Source organism: Microchirus variegatus, assembly GCF_963457635.1.
Source record: "Microchirus variegatus genome assembly, chromosome: 4".
Taxonomy (NCBI): domain Eukaryota; kingdom Metazoa; phylum Chordata; class Actinopteri; order Pleuronectiformes; family Soleidae; genus Microchirus; species Microchirus variegatus.
In genome coordinates, this window is record NC_139805.1 from 17,949,017 (window position 1) to 17,967,976 (window position 18,960).

Below are 18,960 nucleotides of genomic sequence, written 5' to 3' on the forward strand. Positions count from 1 at the left end.
AGCACTATGACAGTTGACAAAACAGAAAACATTAGAACCATGTCACAATGAATGGAGAGGAAGGCCTTATATTCAAATATGAAAGGTTACGTCGAGGCACATTTTTATTTCCAAAATAAAAAAAACAAAAAGAAAAGCACAGGAAAAACACAGCAGTGTACCAAGAGGATTCTTAATTCCATCTGAATTATAAGGCAAGAGCTTTCATAAGCAAGTAAAAGGGATCCTGAGTCCATGTTCACCTAAAGTTGGCATGGTAACATTGAAGGCCGTTAAGACTGTCCGTTGATGCTGCTTGGGTCTAAATCCTGCTGCCCTACTTTTCGATGGCAGTGCTCTCTTGTGTGGTCATGGAGCTTAAACTGCTGAGCCCTTACCTCACAGGCAATGTCTCTTGACCATGGAGATCAATAGAGGATTCAGCTTTTATATTCTGTCTAAAAAGTTGATGTTTTGACTTCTGGTTAATTTTTTTTATCAAGGTGAGCTCCTCTTAATTTTCAGCTTCCTACAGAGGGGGCAAAGGGAAAGGGGGATGCATTTTAAATGAGCACTGGCATAGCCTCCAACTGGCCCAAATTCAGGTCACTTCATCAGTCTGTTTACTGGGTAACGCCAGCCTACCCACGCCAGTGCCAGCAACTTAGAAAATGCGCTGGCTGCTACTTATCCTGCCAGCCAGCCTTCATTCATACCAATGTTTGTGCTTAAAAAAAGGCCAGCAATATTCTCATGGCCAAAGGGCCTGCACCACACAAAAGTGCATACATGTGCAAACATGCACACAAGTGTGTACACAAAATAAAGCAGTTAAGCAGCCACTTCCAGTGGGTTAAGATCAGCTTGCTGCATTAATTTCAGTTTCAACTAACCGTTGAAGGACAGTGGAGGGAAAAAAGCCTCTTAAAGAAACCACATCTATTCAGAAACTGTGTACAACTCAACACTTGCCAGAAAGTTTCCTTTCAGTTGCAGTGTCTTTTATATTGTTTCTCTCGTAAACAGCAGCATAATAAAACTGAGCAGTAGTGTTAACCTCACACTCAGTTGCATCTAAGTTAGTGTTACTACATTTTTTTTCAGTCCTATTCAAGTAAACACACGATACCCACTTTTGGTTACTTTGACTGAATAAAACAAACAATAAAATTGCCTGCATTACTTGAAATACCATCAGCCTTTGGCGTCACATTTAATTTATTCTTTGGAAGCTGTAAAAGATGGACACGGGTGTCTCTTACAGTAGGTCAAGCAAATACTCCTCAGATGTCTATGGAAAAATTATCTTCTACTTCTTCCACATCACATGACGACATAAAGAACAACACAGCATTTAAATACAAAGAAAAAGACACAAATAATATATATGATGACAACTTGTATTCATTAGCTGTTGAAATATCAGGTGATACATTTTCTTTGATGTACAGTCAGCGTTTGACAGCAGTAGTTATTACCTTTGTAAGATCCCATTCTCCTGTGGTATCACTCCATTGATGGCTGCCTGTGAAAAAGCAAAAGTAAATCATGACATCACAATTTATTGCCATTTGGTCAAGCTTTTTGTGTTCAGATCCTTCTGAAGTGTGAACATACCAACCTACTGTCCATCATGTGCTATTAAAATGACATGAACTCCTATATGTCCTAAATTTGCTGCATATACTTCATGTCAAAATTAGTGGTCCTAAATTATCAAATGTTTTTTTCCACAACAATAGAAAAAATATAAATTGGGTCAAATGTTAACTTAATTAAATACTTTTGACAATGTAGGAACACTGTTACCCAAATAAATAAGCCAGTCTGTGTGGAACCTAACCTGTAATATTTGTTTTTTACTGTTTGTATACTGGGTGATTGTGTAACATCTTATTCGTGAGACTGACAAAGAGAATATATGATATTTGATGGCTAAGAGGCTTCAACCCAAGCCTATCAAAATGCAACAGAGCCTGAGGTAAAATCGAGTGAAAGATCGGAGAAAAAAAACAAAACACTGAGCTGAAAGAACAAACACGACAGAAAGCACAGTCAGCTTTGCACTGAAATTTCGTCTGAACGGACATTAGACTCTCCACTCTTCGATGCTACACAAGCAAACAGAGTGCAGTGTTATGAGCTGCTCTAATCTTTTTAACCTTTTATTTTTGTATGGAATAAAGGAAATTTGCAAAGGCAAAACACAAATGTGAGCAACTAATATTAACCCATGCAACCTGACAGATGAAGAGTTCATACTCCGTATCCAATGATACCACAATAATGCAACGTGTCATCCTGCAGGAATTGGCCAGAAATATTTAAATAATTGACAAAGCCACCACAGATAGTTCCAAGAAACATGTTAGGGCTGGGCCGGCTGACTTCTAATGCAGCAACCAGTCATTATCTTTGCACACTATGGGCCTGGTATGTGATAGTGTTTATCACATACCAAACACAGACCAATGTATTGGTAAAAATTCAAGTTTCATATGTTCATTTTGATGTAAGAATTTAAGTGTGTGAAGCCACTTGTACACCTGTGTATTTACTACTTACTTATACCTATTAAACAGTGTGTTTTCATTGTTTCCATTGACCATCAATGTATCAATGTAGTGTATGGCAGGAGTGCACGCGTGCTCTATTGAGGTTTTCATTTTGTACATCATTATCTTGGTTACACACACACACACTTTTGTTTTGAATGTTTACAAAAACTACTGCAGGTGTGGTGAGTCCAGACCCCTCCATCTGTCCCACCACTGCCAGGACCGCTGCTGCCTGCCAACATCAATCTAAATATAAACTGACCCCTTCCAGTATTCACTTCACAGTAAAGGGCTCAGTGTTTTCCAGACTCATGCAGACTTCATACAAACTTGACATAACATTCTTTCTCAAAGATGCCCCTTCTTTCTCACAGTCACTGCAGAAGACGCGCTGTATGCTAAAATAAAGGAATACATTTGGCCAATCGTGTGTTTGTTATTCCCTCTTGAACTTAAACTCTTCAAATTCATTCTAAATAGACCAAACCTGTCCGTTAAATAGCAAAGTCCAGAGCCTACAGATAACAAACTTACCACTAAATCCCAGTTATTAAGCTCTAACAGGGTGATTGCCTCTGCTATGTTGTCAATTCCAGTGCATGCCTGTGAAAGAAAAAAACAAAAGGGAGAGGGATTACAAGACTGGAATGCACAGCATCAGACCCTGCTGAAGTTAGATATATGAAACATGATTTACATAAATAAATACAAAACAGACAAAAGAAACCAATAATAAAAAAATGGCTGTAGTCCAAAGGACAAGAGTCATGATCTTTCAATGTTGTCTTAATCAAAAGAAAGCCAGCAATGACCTCAGATTGAACCAAGATGTTAGGAGAGAGGGAAACCACCAAGCTTTGGAGCTCTGGTAGCTGACGTCACACAGTCCTGTCATCAGATGCTGCTTGTATAGTGATCACTTCATATCAGGTACAGAAACCAACCCTAATTAACTTGAACATCTTGTTTATTTTACATGCTGGGAATGTGTTAGCATTCTATGAAATAGGATGAGGGAAAGTTTATCAGAAAATTGAAGATGTCGGGTCACTGCAGGGCTGGGATAATGTCACTCTGGCTGTTTCCAATGTCCAAATCTCTAAAGACATGATGATAACATTTAGGAACAGAAAAATACACCTTGACCAAGACAGGCCAGACAATCTGTTTAACACATGTGAAATGTGGAATGGTGGAAGTAAACATAATCCAAGACATACCAATTCTAACTTTTATGCTATGTTACAGAAGACTTTAAATTCAGGTAGAGGACCCAAAGTAAAAAAAAGCATTATGTAACTGTCTGAATGAATGGAGACTGCATAATTTGAAAAGCAGGGAAATGAGACAATATGCAGTTTAAGACAGTTTTAGATGCAAGCACCTGCTATGCTAACAGTGCCAGCTGGTATTATAGCTGATAGATGATATTATATAGATGATAAAGGATACAGAGACTGGGTAAGTGGCATTTTTCTTGATACTTGTTCCTGTTTTCCTGAAGTATGAAGACCAGCAAAAAAAAAAACAGAAATCTCCTTGTATGCATGTCATACTGTTGTCCAGGGGTCAGGATTGCTAATTCAAACTATAGATAATGTCTTTACTGTGATTGTTTGGAAGTTTACATTTGCCTTTGTACAATCTATATCGTTCAAAGTACAGTGATATTTTTACTTCTGTGTGTACAAAAATGACTTTTGTTGTCTTAAGTCTTTGTCCTTACAAAATTCAATGTAGGTAGCTTCAGTAAAAATGTACAGTGGGTGGCTCACCTAAAAGACTGACTGCTACTTTAACCATCACAATTGTGCTACCTGTGTAAATGTCAGCTTAATAAATATTGTTTCCTTCGACACATCTTAAAAAATATAGTGCCTTCTTTAGAAGTGGTGTGAAATTGTTCCAGTTTAAGTGTGAACTTGACAAAGTTTTAGCTCTATGTACTGGCGTTCGAAAGTTTTGATGACTCAATGATTGAGTGGATGTGTTGAAGGGACTGATTAAATTAAATTATACTGTGTCCTGTCCTCATTGAAATTAATGCCACATCCTCTCTCATCCTATTATCCAAAGGAACTAAGCTGAACAGGAAGATAGGGCAGCATCATCCCAGTGGAAGAAAACTGACTGCAGCCAGACATCATCATCATCATAAAAACATTAACATAATTCAACACGAGACAGAAATCACAAGACAGACGATACGATGCATGCAAATGCAGGGGCACTTTAAATGATTATTAAGGCAGGGTTCAAAAATCATGTACATGCTAAAATGTCTAGTAGAGCTAAACAACAAGATCCCAGTTTAATTGTTCTATTTATGAATGTGCCACCCCAATTTTTAAATAATGTACAACATGAACAATTAATGTATCATTGTAGTACAGTACATAGATTGATTACATACATAGATTGTTGTTGGTATTTTGTGTAGATTCACCAAGCATTTGTTTTTAATTTATTACATACTGAAAACAGTTCCCATTGTTTATTCAAAGACAATTGACTAAGTATTGAGTTTACATTCAAAACAAGGTAATACCACATTGAAAACGGTGACAAAAAGCTGAAATCGTTCAGCCCTAAAGCCAAGTAAATCCAACCAAATGTCAGATGAATCTAAACCCATAATGAGGAGATATTTTCTCAATACATGAGATTATAATAATTAAAAGCCAAACATACAACAGAGCAAAGTGTAGGTACACCTCAGTAGTCAAAACAAACGCTCTGCGTAACAAACGGCTTATGAATCTGCTGTTTTTTGGACAGAAACGGTTTGAAGCGTGGATTAAAAATACTGACAGGCTACATATAAATAAGCTGAGGGTTAACATGAGCTCCGTCGCTCTCTTTATTCGCCTACTGGAACACTGATAGTTGTCATGCAGGTACATTATGTAAACCTGTGAGGCCACAGACAACTGCTCCGTTTTCAGTGACCACACTAAACAAGCTTTCTGTAGTTCTCGAGCTTTGGCTAAAAAACTGCGTTGAGACTGTTAGCAAGCTGTCAGTCAGTCAGTTAGCTCTGCGTGCTAGCCACAGAGAGCTCAGCTCTACTGTTTACGACTGCGGTCAGGTCGCGTGAACTGTTGTTGACAAGTCGCCCGTGGTCACTTCACAACACCGGACACTATATCAACAACAACTACACATTACACGTTGGACACACAAAAGAGACGCACCTGAAAGTCGGCCAGAATCATCTCTCTGTCCATGTTGCTGTCGCCGCTTATGGAGGCCATGGCAATGACTGGCTAAAAGCAATTCTTCTTCCACTGGCACTCGTTGCTTTCTCTCCTCACAGAGAGACACTGAACACGAATACAACGCGTTGCCTTCACGTGGCGACGGCTGAGAAGTTGGCAATTTAAATGTGTTAAATCGTGTCGAGGTTTGTCGGCTTCAGATGGACAAAACTCTGTAAAGTAATGTTACACTGTTCAGTTATCTCGTATCATTATTGTCAGCTAGATCCAGCTTTACGGCTGTCGTAAAGAGGTGTCGTAACAACTCAAAGCCGAAGAGGATGGAATGGAGAGTAAAAAGTCCACTGTACAATTTAACCAAAAACAGGACACACAAAAAATAAGTACAAAGGCACCTATAAAGAACAAAGTAAAGTCACATAATTCAGAATTCTAAATATGAAGGTGAAATAATAATAACAATAGGAACACTATAAATGGATGTGCTGACTTCTAGCTGTCACACAAGAGCAGGTTAAAACTGATTATGAAACGGACGATATGAGATAAAAGGACACATAACATAAAGGCAAGTCTTAATCATGTAAATGTGCTACCTTCCAGAATAAAGATCTACATTCATAATTAATATTTTGTCATACAAGTTTTATTGGTGTTGTTATTTTGAAAGGGGTGGGCAACACTTTTCTTCAGAGGGCCATGCTGACGAATAGAATAGAATAGCCTTTATTGTCATTATGCCGGGTAAAAACACGACGAGTGGTATAGGCAAAGTAGAGAAATAAAGCATTGGGCATTTTATTTTAACCAATCTTTCATTCAAGTTCAACCCACCACCCCTAATACTGTATGCAACATGCATCACAACATGTACATGTTTAAATGTCAAAAGCTATAATGAAATGAGAAAACCTGTAACAAACAGTAGTGAGTCCTTAACACACACATCCTCATCTGTAATGAAGAGCTCCCATTGTTTTCTTCATATAGATATTCAAGATTCAAAGCATTTATTGTCATATTTACAGTCAAGAAACATGTTTTTCTGTACAATGAAATTCTTCCTTTACTGTCCACAGAGAAAATAAAGAAAATAAACTATGCAATTAAAAGAAAGGAAAGAAATGGAAAGTCTGTACATAATTGTGCAGAAGTAAGTGCATATATAATGTGAGACATTGCACCTTCTGTGATTACACTTTAAAATCAATAAATATCCTGCTGCACGCAAACAGCAGCAAATTTTGTTTTATTTTATTGTCCTTGTAGGACTGGATAAACCTGGTCTGTGGGCCAAAAGAAAAGTGTATGCGTAGGTCAGAGTAACAAATATTAATCTAACATCTATCCACACGCATCCTCACAACTTCTGGTTTACTGCAATATTGTCCACAGGCGTAGAAATAGGAGGTCCCAGGGGAGAAAGTGCATCATATTAGACTAAACCTGCATGCCAACCAACCCCAAAATTGAAAGCAATAGCCTATACATTTGCTGTTCATAAAGGTAAATGAGGGTCTTTTAGCAGCAATTGAACACAGAGCAGCCCATAAGTACATTTCTATGAGTGTATAATTGCTTTACAATTATACAATTTGGGTTTTGTAGCCTGAGATCACCTGTTTATATATGTTTATTGCAAAGCTTTAGGAGTTCACCATCTTGGCAAACCAAACAGGCGGTGTATTTGCATTTTGAAAGAGATGATTATATACAAATGAAGAACAATAATAACATCCCATCACACCCCAGACACAATCTGCTTGAACTATTTCCATATTCACTCTTACGTCACTCATTTCTTAATGTATTATTCTTTGTTGTCCTTGTTCTTTTAAGTTGAATGTTTGTCAAGTTATGTTATGTTTATTGTACGGCATGCAAAGAAAAAACGGAATCAAATTCCTTGTATGTGTCCTCATACATGGCCAATAAAGCTGATTCTGATAAACAGACTCTTGCAGTTTTGCTATCATAAGGACTGCTACAGGAAATCTTTACTGCCTTTACTGTCTAAAATTAAACACTCGCTCATAACATAACATAAAAAGCCATAAAAAAAAATACTTGACCTGTGAACATTATTCATATAGTTGATAGGTTTATTTTGTCTCAGCGTAGGCCATAGGCAGTTGCCTAGGGCACCATCTACTGGAGGGGTGCTGGATGACTGTAAAAAATATGCAGATATTATGATTATCCATCCATCCATGGAATGACAATAAAACTCTTTGAATCTATACATATATATGGGTGCCTTACTTCGAAATGAACAAATGAACATACCCAATAATATAATAATAGTTAAGACAGAAAAAAGAAATAGAGAGAGTGACATGTCAAATTTACATGATCTAATCCCAATCTCACCTAGAGGCAGCAAAATGCATAGGGCCGGCCCTGCACTCCTGCCACTCTACCTGGGGCCCATTTCAGAAATCAGGTTTAGTGAAAACTCTGACTTAGTTAACCCTGAGATGAGGGAAACTGGTTTTTCAGTTACTGGCAACATACTCCGTGAACCTAACCTGCTCGCTAGCAGGTTTTTTTCAACTAACTCTGAGTTTCCCCTGCTCTTCAGTTGAAGCCTGCAGACTGAAGGCAGTGGAAGACATTATGGTCTTTTCTTGAAGAGCCAGTTGATGTCGATGCACAGATACTCCCTTAGCAAAAAGTAATTTATTCAAGTGTACTACGAGTATACTTATACTGAAACTGAGGCAATATACTTGAAATTTACTTTTTATATACTATATTTTATATACTTCAGGATAGTATAGTGAAGTATACTTGGCTTGTATTGAAAAGTATAAACAAAAGTCTAAGACACATTAATACTACACTGTTAGAAGTATTCCTGTAAAGAACTGGCAGTTGGGTTGCCATTATGTTACTGTAAAAATCTTTTTACCGTCACTGAAATTTACAGTTTTGCCCTGTAAATGAAAAATACAGTGTAAACTGACACTGATACTGATACTTTCACACTTAAATGACTATTTAGCTTGTATTATTTGTATATTTCAATAATCTATTAAATGATACAAGTTAGCATGGCATTAAAAACACTCATACCGACTCCACAGTGCACCCGAGGCAAATCGATTGTAACGGCAGACTATCGATGTAAATATCTGCGTTGCATCGCATGAATTTTTGAGGGACTACTTTCTCAGCACTATACTTCCGGCAGCGGAATCAGTCCGCCGCTGCCGGAAGTATGACGCGCTGCTGCTGCTGCTGCTGAGACATAAATCCTTCAAATTGCAAGTTTGGTTTTATTTCAAACTATCTATCAACACAGACATCTATAGTCTGCCGTTACAATCAATTTGCCTCGGGTGCACAGTGAGCTGACTTTCTTCTCAAAAACAAAAAGTACCTCAGAATGACTTGAAATTTACCATCATAATAGTCGGCATCGCCCTGAACAAGGATCCGTTGAAAATATTTGCAAACCTCTTAAGGAATAACTTTAACGATTTTTTTAAATTCAGGAAATTATCCATTTGCCCCAATGCACTTTGACAGTGAGTTTGGGGCTTGATTTGCCTGCCTTGTCGCAACAGGCCTGGGCGTACCGGTTCCTGACCGTGATCTAATTCAGCCCTCTATAGTCGAGGGATCCGTCCTTCTTTTGCACAAAAAAGAACCCAGCACCGACTGGAGAGGAGGAGGGAGGGATGAGGCCAGCAGCCAGGGATTTGTTTAGGTAGTCTTCCATGATCTGTCGTTCAGTGCGGGAGAGATTATAGAGTCTTCTGGATGGAAGAGTGGCCCCGGGAAGCAAGCCACAGTCGTAGGGACGATGAGGTGGTAGAGAGAGTGCGTGGTCCTTTGAAAACACCTCAGTGAGATCGTGGTAATCGAGAGGGACCTCAGAGAGGTTAGGAGGCTCAGCAGCAGTCTCTGTTGGGGAGAGTGGACCGGGACGACCAGAGTGAAGACACTGCCCGGTCCATTGGCCCAGTCAAACTGGGGATTGTGGTGTGCCAGCCACGGCAACCCCTGTACGACTGGAGCCGAGGAGGAGGGGATGAGGAACAGCTGGAGGGTTTCACAGTGGTTACCAGATAAGATGAGGGTGATGGACTCGGTTCGGTGACTCACTTCGGCCAGGGTTCTGCCGTCCAGGTCCGAGATGATCTTCGGCTTGGGGAGAAGGACGGTGGGAATGCCTGCCTGGACGGCGACTCGCTGGTGGATGAATGACTCGTCGGCACCAGAGTCTATGAGGCAGGAGAGGGAGATGGACTGTTGCGCCCAGAGAATCTGACCAGCCAGCGTGATTCTCTTTGGAGAGGAGCAGGACATGGCTCCGCTCACCAGCATTCCTGCATCTGCTGCTTAGTCTTTTGGGCGGACAGGACATGCAAGGAGATGACTGGGAAGTCCGCAGTAGACACAGGCACCAGCCTTCAGTCGGTGTTGTCTCTCCGATGGAGTGAGGCGAGCCCGGCCCAGCTGCATAAGTTCTGAGCTAGTGTGGAGTGTAGTGGATGGTGAGACTGTGGGTTAGAAACGAGCGGGTGGATGTTTGGAGGTGACAGTTGGTGAGAGTGAGGAACATCTTTTCTCGCGTCTCCTCTCTCAGAGTCTGTTATCCAGGCAGATAGCTAGGTCTATGAGTGATTTGAGAGAGAGAGTTTCGTCACAAGTATCTAGTTCGTCTTTAATCTCTTTGTTTAGGTTACGGAAGAAAATAGCTCTCAGCGCAGGGTCGTTCCAGCCGCTCTCAGCTGCTCGGATACGAAGAATTTGCTTGTTTGAGGTTGATAAGTCTGGTTGCGGCGTTGTTACTTTGAAAAGAATGATCGAAGACCCTTCGTAAGTCACTGGAGAAGACGTTAAAAGTGACTGCAGATGAATGAGTATGATGATGATGCGACTTTAGCATAGGAACGTATGGTTCACGAGAAACAGAGGGAGTAATGGGAGCGAGGGAGTAATGGGAGCGGAAGTAACCGCTAGGCTAGGTGTAGCGTTAGCCGATGGCTGACTGGTTGGTGATTGTAGTACAAACGAAGCTAGGTTAGCGCGAGCTCGCGAACAGTGGTAGCTACTTCAGATAACAAGTTCTCATGGCAGCCGATCATAACGGGCTGTCTGCCGGGTCCATGTTTGGTCAGATCGTAATGATAAGGTTCTTAATAAAGAACCGACAGTTGTAATTATGACCCGGGAGGAGACAGACAACGAGAGAGTGTAAATGGATAAGAATATATTTATTTACAGGTTTGAAATAATAATGCAATAGGCGAATGTATCAGTGGTATTGCTGAGCCGAGTGAGGTCAGTTGGAGCAGAGCGAGTGTCTGAGTTCGTTGTGCAGGTTCCGTCTCGGAACAGACTCACTCTGAGTTGGTGTTTTGGAGAGAGTTGAAGATGTCGCTGGAGTAGGTGAGGAGGGACGACGACAGCAGAGTCAAGCGAACGAGTCCCAGGAGCAAGGAGGGAGTCGCTGACGAGGAATCCGCGCCACTTGTGGAGCAGGAGGTGAGTAGACGACGGTGGAGTCGAGCGACGGCAAAACCAGGAGAAAGGTGGAAGTCGCTGACAGAAATCCGGGTCTCTCGGGTAGCAGGAGACGTGGTGACCTGAGGACAAGTAAGGTAAGACCAGGAAGTTGGAATTGAATGATTTACAAAGACAGATTAGCGACTATACCACTTGGTAGCAAACAACGATCTGACGCTGGTGAACAGGTGGCTCCGGCTTAAGAAGGCAGTTGATTGCTCATCAGGAGCAGCTGGGGCGGAGCCGCACAGGTGGAGCTGATCACCAGCGTCTTCACAGAAAGTAGGCTGGCCACGCCTCCTGCAGAGAGAGAGGGAGAGAGAACATGGAGCAGCAGGGAAAACCAAATAATAACAATAATAATAAATAATGTTGAAGGTTTGTGTGGTGAAAGTGGGATCGTGTCACCTTGTGTTGTTTGACTACTTTGAAAATTTAGCTCGCTGCTAACCAAAATCATTCTCACATGTGCATATGCTGTAATCATCAATGCAAACAAAACGTATCAAAACTAATCTAATCAAACAATAATATAACATGTAATATGAATCAATAAAATAAAGTTGCTACTCACCAAATGATTAATAAGATGGAGATGGATCAGGAATGGCAGGTAAATAGCTTCACATGTGTAGCTCAGGCAATGCTCTTCCCAGAATACCAAAAATAATGAATGATACTGTTATCTAATACACTTTAGCGGTAAAGTGCTGTAAAATAGGAATACATTAGAGTTCTGTTAAAAAAAAAAACAGTAAATGAGCTGTAATTTCACTGATGTTCTGTAATATTAACAGTAAAGCACTGTTTATTCAACACCTTAATACTGTTGAAATTCTGCCGTAAATTCACAGAAATTATTTACAGTGTAATACTTAGTATATCTTTATCCAAGTACAGAATAAGGTCAAGACATTGACTTGTGCTTACATTTAATTTAGCAGAATAAAAATGTTTTTCATGACACACATTTGCTTTGAGGTATTACCCCTTTATAAACGTACATGTTCAAGATCATATAGGGTTTAGCAAGTTACTGAAAAGAAGTCATACAAGTAGCGTTTTTGTAGAGTTTTATTTTTTGTTTCCAAAAATGTGAACTTTTACCTTTTTCACACTTTAGTTCTCAAGTTGGAGACACCATTTTGTTTACATTTTTACAAGTGTACACTTTTCCTTTATCATTTTGACAAAGGAGGACTTGATCATGGAGAGACTATTATATTAAAATTTTGTTTTAGTAGTTCTCTTTGAACTACATTTATATATTTCATCTTCAGTTGCCCCTGTGCAACCCAATACATATATATACACATATATATTATATATATATGTTCCTTTAAATAGTTTTATTTTCCTTTTACCTGTGAGAGAACATTTTGCTTTCCTTTAGTCCCTCCTGAGCTCCCGTAGTCTTTCACATTTCTGTAGCTCCTCCCTTCTTCCTCTCACAAAAATAGGCAGAGGGTGAGTTCGGGCGCGAGTTTCCGCCGTTCATTTTCATGTAAATGTGGTTTAAAGTAATTAAATGTGTGAAGGAAAACATGCACGGGCAATGTAAATATGTTCATTACTTGTGTTCGCTAGTTTTTAGTGTTTCCGATACTGTTTTATGTCACAAATATTGGCGCCATTCGGCTGCCCCGTTGTAAGTTACGTACGGAGACTGTAGTTGTGTGTGTGTGCGTACGTGTGTGTAACGAGTTCTGTTCTGTATGTTTAGGCGTGAGCCAAAAAAAGGACGGATGACATCATTTTGTACACGACTGTCGTCCGCAGGTTTGTGGTTTTCTCCAGCAGCACCGCAGGTAGCGGTACCTCACTGGCAGTCCGTGACAGCCTGAGTCGACTTCTGGCCTTTCCGTGGCATTTCCTGACACCCGCTGGGTGTTCAGAAACGCCTCCCTTGACTCGCTGCCAATAAACACAACACATTGTTGTTACTACGTCACTTCCGCCATGGATCATGATGAATATAAAATAAAAGTATTAGGGAAAAATCAACTACTTGTTTACTTATTTTAGTGTACATGGTTTTGCACGATTTCTCTGTTTAGTACTTCTTAATATTATATAAATATACATGAATATCTGTTCCATAGCGTAAATATGAATGTGAAATGGTGTACATATTGTACTATTCTTATATAACGTTTATTTCCCTGTGTTTATATTATTCTTATCCTTTGGTACCTTAAGCAGTGACAGAGTGACAATGGACACTGACAGTGTTGGAAATATAACTAATACAAAATACAATTATGAAAATATTTTAAAGTAACAGTTGCTTTGCAGTGCCACAGAATGCCAGAGCCGACCACAAGGTGTCTTTGTAAAAGCTTGACTTCCTCCAACCTACATAATATAACTAGATACTGTTGAATACCAAGTTGTATCAAGTACAATTTTCCTCTTTATGTTCATTGAATATCATCGGTATTGTCATTAATAATACTGGCAGGCTTTGGCACTGCATAGCAACTGTTATGTTAAAATATTTCATAATTGTATTTTGTATTAGTAATATTTCCAACACTGTCAGTGTCCATTGTCACTCTGTCATTGCTCAAGGTAACAAAGGATAAGAATAATATAAACACAGGGAAATACTAAATATAAGAATTAGAATTGTACAGTATGTATACTATTTTACATTCACATTTGCGCTATGGAACAGATATGAATGTATATTTATATAATATTAAGAAGTACAAAACACAGAGAAATCGTGTAAAACTTTGTACACTAAAATAAGTAAACAAGTAGTTGATTTTTCCCTAATACTTTTATTTTGTATTCATCATGATCCATGGCGGAAGTGACTGTCGTAACAACAAATGTGGCCCCCGCGTTTATTGGCAGCGAGTCAAAGGAGGCATTTCTGAACACTGAGTAAATGCCACAGAAAGATCAGAAGTTGTCTCAGGCTGTCACGGACTGCCAGTGAGGTGCCACTAACTGCTGCCAATGCCACTGGGAGGATCCGTTTTCTTTTCTTTTTACAAGTTTTAAACATGGCGAATGCTGTATGTTTTTGTTTGGCCACAGGATGGCACTCTCTATACATTTGACATTATACAGTTTGTTTCTGTAGTTTCCTTTGGATGTGTTGTTGTGACACCATTTTGTACAGGACTGTTGTCCGCAGGTTGGAATAAAATTAAAAGCTGTGGAAACTGCAGAATGCTTGTCGTCCTTCTTCTGCCGACCCAAATTGGTTACAGCAACACAACTGAATGTGCATCATTCCACGATCATTCCGGGCCACGATCGACAACCTGGTGATGTCCGCTCTGTGTGAGGCTAATGGTGAATTTGGATCATCGACCTCCATTGTGTTCTTCCTGCCATTTCTCCAGGACTTTTGTTTTGAAATTGATCCTAATGCTCGCAAATTAAAGCCACTTTATTGAAGTTGTACTGTTATTTTTGGATAGTTACTCTGTTTTGTCACATAACAATAACTAAAAGTTTTTCTTCATGTGTTTATATTTTTGTTGAGTGTATATGCTCACTTTCATGTGCATTCATCAATATCTCCAACTCCACTGGGGAGAAGAAGGAGGATTGAGCCTTATTATCACTTTTTGCCCTAGTTATCTGTGTTCCATCAATGAGGGCTTTTTATATCCTCACGCACGCACTGGCCCAGTTTAGCCACTGGGGGCGACATGAGGAAAGACGAGTCAAAATGAGGACGACGCCACACACAAAAAAAGTCCCTCTTGCTCTTTGACTGCAATTTCCAGAGTGAAATATTTGATGAATCAATTTCAGGCACAGTGTTATTGTACAGTCATCTCATCCGGTCTAAATTTGGACGTTTACCTTTCATGACAGTTGACAGCGGTGTCACAGCGTCACGTGTTGTATATCTTTTTTGTTGTTTTCCACTCACAAAGCTACGTTGACACGGCGTCCCGCCCCATCATGTATTTCAAATATAATTTGAATACACCACCGCTGAGCTATGAGAGCGAACACGCGTGTGTCTTTTACAGCTGCACTTTCTTCCTCCCAAATGAGCTCGAGGGGGATTACACTGCGATCTTGCTGCTGTCTGGATTATCACAGAGAACAAAGACGTGATGAGGACCAACATCAGCAGGACACGCCGGCTTCATGTAGCCGGACACAGCAGCAGCAGCAGCAGCAGTGGTTAGGGCTACGTGTGGAAATGAAACGGTCTGATCTCGTCTGCCTGAGCGCCACTTAGATTGGGTTAAGAGTCAACGCACGTTTTTCATCATATCATATGCTTTTGGCTTGTTGTTTTTGAGCGGGAGTGAGCGGGAAGTGACAATGAATGAAGCGCACATCACTTTGATGGCGTAGCTCGGCTGCTCCCTGCTCCTTTGGATGAAAACGCTGCTAAATGACATGTAATGTAATAATGTAATCACTTTGACATTTTGCGCACATTCATCGCCAGTTCATCGATCGAAATCCATCGAATTTGTCTGTGTTTTTGTCATTTCCGCGTCGAACTCCGTGTGTCACCTGCTGACCTACTGTTATGATTTGAATCTCACATAGAGGACGGTGTCTTGTGGATTGTTGTTGGGGATTTTTTTTTTTTTGGAGTCAAATATGAATCCATATGCATTTAAACACCGGCTACATAGATTACACTTGCACGTGTCCTCTTTATATAAGAAAAAAACAACATAAGGACGTGCTATAAATACATGCTTATTCACTCTTCATCTCCAGTTTGATGCTAACTAATTCTCAAGACATGATTTACTTTTTATTTATATGAAATCAAACAGCAGGGAAATAGCCACGTATTATGCGTATCTTTCTTTCTTTCTGTTTTATCTGCAAAAAGGAATTGCCATTTGTCTACTTCCCAATAAGGTGTTGGCTTCCCCTTCTCCGGGGAGGAGGGAGAGGAGGAGGAAGAAGAGGAGATTCTTTGGCTTCAACATTTCAACGACATTTTGTCTGCATTATTATCTTTATCTGTTGTGAAGAATGGCTCAGGTGCCACTCTCTGACAGACTCTGCTCTGCTGCTGTCAATGGAAACCTCCGTCAACTCTTGCTTTTACTGCAAAATGGAGCAGATGTCAATGGACTGAACTCATTTGGGAGAACTCCACTGCAGGTTGGTGTCCAAGTCACAAAAATGTTTAGTTTGTTTCGTTCCTGATGTTTGTAGTGCAACTTTTTGTGCACCATTGGTATGTAATAATACTATTAATAAGTATTTGTATATAGTAATACTAATAATAATATATTTATGGATCCTATGTTTGATGATATATGATATATGGGTTCATCATAAGTGCTATATCCATTCAATGTTGTTTATGACATGTAAGTAGTTTTCATATAAAGAAATGTGGGGACAGGTTTCAGAGAGGAAGTTTGCCCATGTGGCATAGCTGATGTAAGTGTACTCTCTGGATGGAGACATTTACTCAGCAAAACAATAGGTTCGAGTGTAAATGTATATTTGATAATTCCGTGTAAAAGTGTCATAAACATGTAATAATACAATTTCTTGCTTTTTCTTCTTTTTTTTAATCGATCCTGTATTCTGCTGTCTCTGCTGTGTGGTTAGTCTGCCTCTGACTTTTTCTTTGTTTCTGCCTTGTTGCCAAATCATGTTGTAATCTTTGTTTTAGGCGCAATATAAAGTTATTAGTGCTATTAAACATATTATGTTAATTATTATAAACGTGAATTTGATTTTTTTTTAATGAAACCTAAGATGTTTTTTCCCTCTTTAGTTTCTCTTTAGCTTCAGATTGTGGTTTGGTTCCATCTTAGATTTTGCTTTTGATCAAGAGAAATTCTTAGGAGGATAAAATTATGAGCTGATGTTATTGCTGTTCTGATAAAGAAAATAGAAGGCTGCAAGGACATTTTGTGTGAAATGTGAAGACAGGCAGGATAGCAAATGGTGGTATGTCAGGAAATGGTGGACATATGCAGAGCTGTCTGCTGCTGCTGTGCCCTTAGATGAAGGCCAATTCAAGTAATAACACGTTATTATTATTATTATTATTACTATTATTACTACCATTATCACCACATGTAATCATTTAGTAATAACAATCTTCTTACAGTGTCTGGTGCAGAGATAAATCATATTACAGCAATTTATTCATTTCTGGATATTGTTTTTAATCCCTATTTCATAGTCTGGTGTAATCTGAGAGGCGGAAATCATTTATTTTTTTTCTATTACTGTGTGGATTTTTACTTATGGAGCTGCAGATGCTGCATTTTTTTCAGTGTTTCACTGAATCATTTTATAGTAAATTACAGTAAAACTACGACTGTTAACTGCAACTGCTACACTGAAATATAATTTTAATTCCACGGTAATAGTTTAGTGTTTTAACGGTATGTTCATGTTTAAAAGGTGCATTTAACTGATTAGGTTTTTCTATAATTACCACACGTATAGTTATTTCACAATAAAACACAAATGTGTGGTGTAAATTGTTACAAATAATGCGTATACATGTATAATGGTGTAATTGATTGACAGATGTAGATTATTATTATTGATAATATTATTACAGTGAATTAATACCAGTGACATGTTTACTAACTGCTGTAAATCATTGTCCCACGTGCAGGTGGCTAAGTTGGGCTGCGACAGCGTGATTCAGGCTCTTCTCGATGCGGGTGCAGACCCCGACGTGCGCGACCCGGTCCTTGGCCTCACCGCCATCCACGACGCGGCGCGCGATGGGTGGTTCGTTGCCGTGCGCTTGCTGCTCGACCACGGAGCGAATCCGAACCTGGTGGACGTTGACGGTAACCTGCCGCTGCACCTGGCCGCCTCAGAGGGTCGTCTGAGGGTGGTGCAACTGCTGATCGGACACACGGAGATCCCGCACGCCCGCAACAACAAGGGACGCACCGCCGCAGAGGAGGCGCTCTTCTACGGGGATTTGGACACAGCCACGTACATCGACGAGTATATCTGAGCTCTGCACGTGAGTAGACTATCATTTATATACATATAGCTGTTTTCTCCCCACTACATAATATAATATTTACATCTAAGAAAAAGACCCAAAGGCCCTTCAGGCCATGGGCCTCTGCAGAATAATAAAAACCATTTTTAACAAAGCAAACATACAACCGAATCCAGGCGCCAATGCGATTATATACAATATAATACTAGTCCACTTTATTTCACCAAATGCATAACAATGTGTGAAAAGTATCTGAAAACCGTGAGGGATCATCTTGACCAGTGGAAGCGACAGAATGAATGATTGACCTGAGGAAGCGCGCGGTCACTGTCACGGTTAGACACGGTCAACAACTTCACTCTTGTAATGTATATTCTGTGGAGCTTCGTCAAAGATCACACCGAAAGGGCGTTAAAAAAATGTGATGAACAGCCTTCATCACATTTGGTCTGTGACAGAGGTCACTGTAAATGACCTTTTAATGAATCACTCTGAATGGACTCAAACCTCCAGTGATAAATAAAGTTGCCCGAATCAGAAACAAAGTGTGTGTATTCTAATATTTACTTTACATCTTACGATAGCATTCTTGGCCGTGAGTCATGTTATTCCATGTTCCATGTTATTTATGAGCGTGACATACGCAGTAGGCTATATGACTCAGAATACGCAGACGCTTAACTACTCAGCTCAACCTATCAGGGTACAAGCACTGTACCTTTAAAACAGGAGTCTCAAACTGGCGGCC

At 39.8% G+C, this 18,960-nt stretch overlaps 2 protein-coding genes across 2 annotated transcripts in view; one reads left to right on the top strand and one right to left on the bottom strand.

Annotated features, from left to right (window-relative positions):
- The window catches only part of faf1 (Fas (TNFRSF6) associated factor 1), a 57,310-nt gene extending 51,299 nt beyond the window's left edge, over positions 1–6,011 (bottom strand). Inside the window, exons 1-3 of the mRNA XM_083888641.1 lie at positions 5,732–6,011; positions 3,072–3,140; positions 1,458–1,504 (exon numbers count right to left, since the gene is read on the bottom strand). Coding sequence (XP_083744767.1) covers positions 1,458–1,504; positions 3,072–3,140; positions 5,732–5,791 — 176 coding nt within the window. The 5' untranslated portion in view covers positions 5,792–6,011. The remainder of the gene's footprint in view (positions 1–1,457; positions 1,505–3,071; positions 3,141–5,731) is intronic.
- Positions 6,012–16,249: 10,238 nt separating this feature from the next.
- On the top strand, positions 16,250–18,221 carry cdkn2c (cyclin-dependent kinase inhibitor 2C (p18, inhibits CDK4); the record flags this gene model as incomplete). The annotated part of the gene is made up of 2 exons (XM_083888197.1): positions 16,250–16,381; positions 17,868–18,221. 2 exons carry the CDS (start codon positions 16,250–16,252, stop codon positions 18,219–18,221), a joined length of 486 nt encoding a protein of 161 aa, XP_083744323.1.
- Positions 18,222–18,960: the final 739 nt, after the last annotated feature.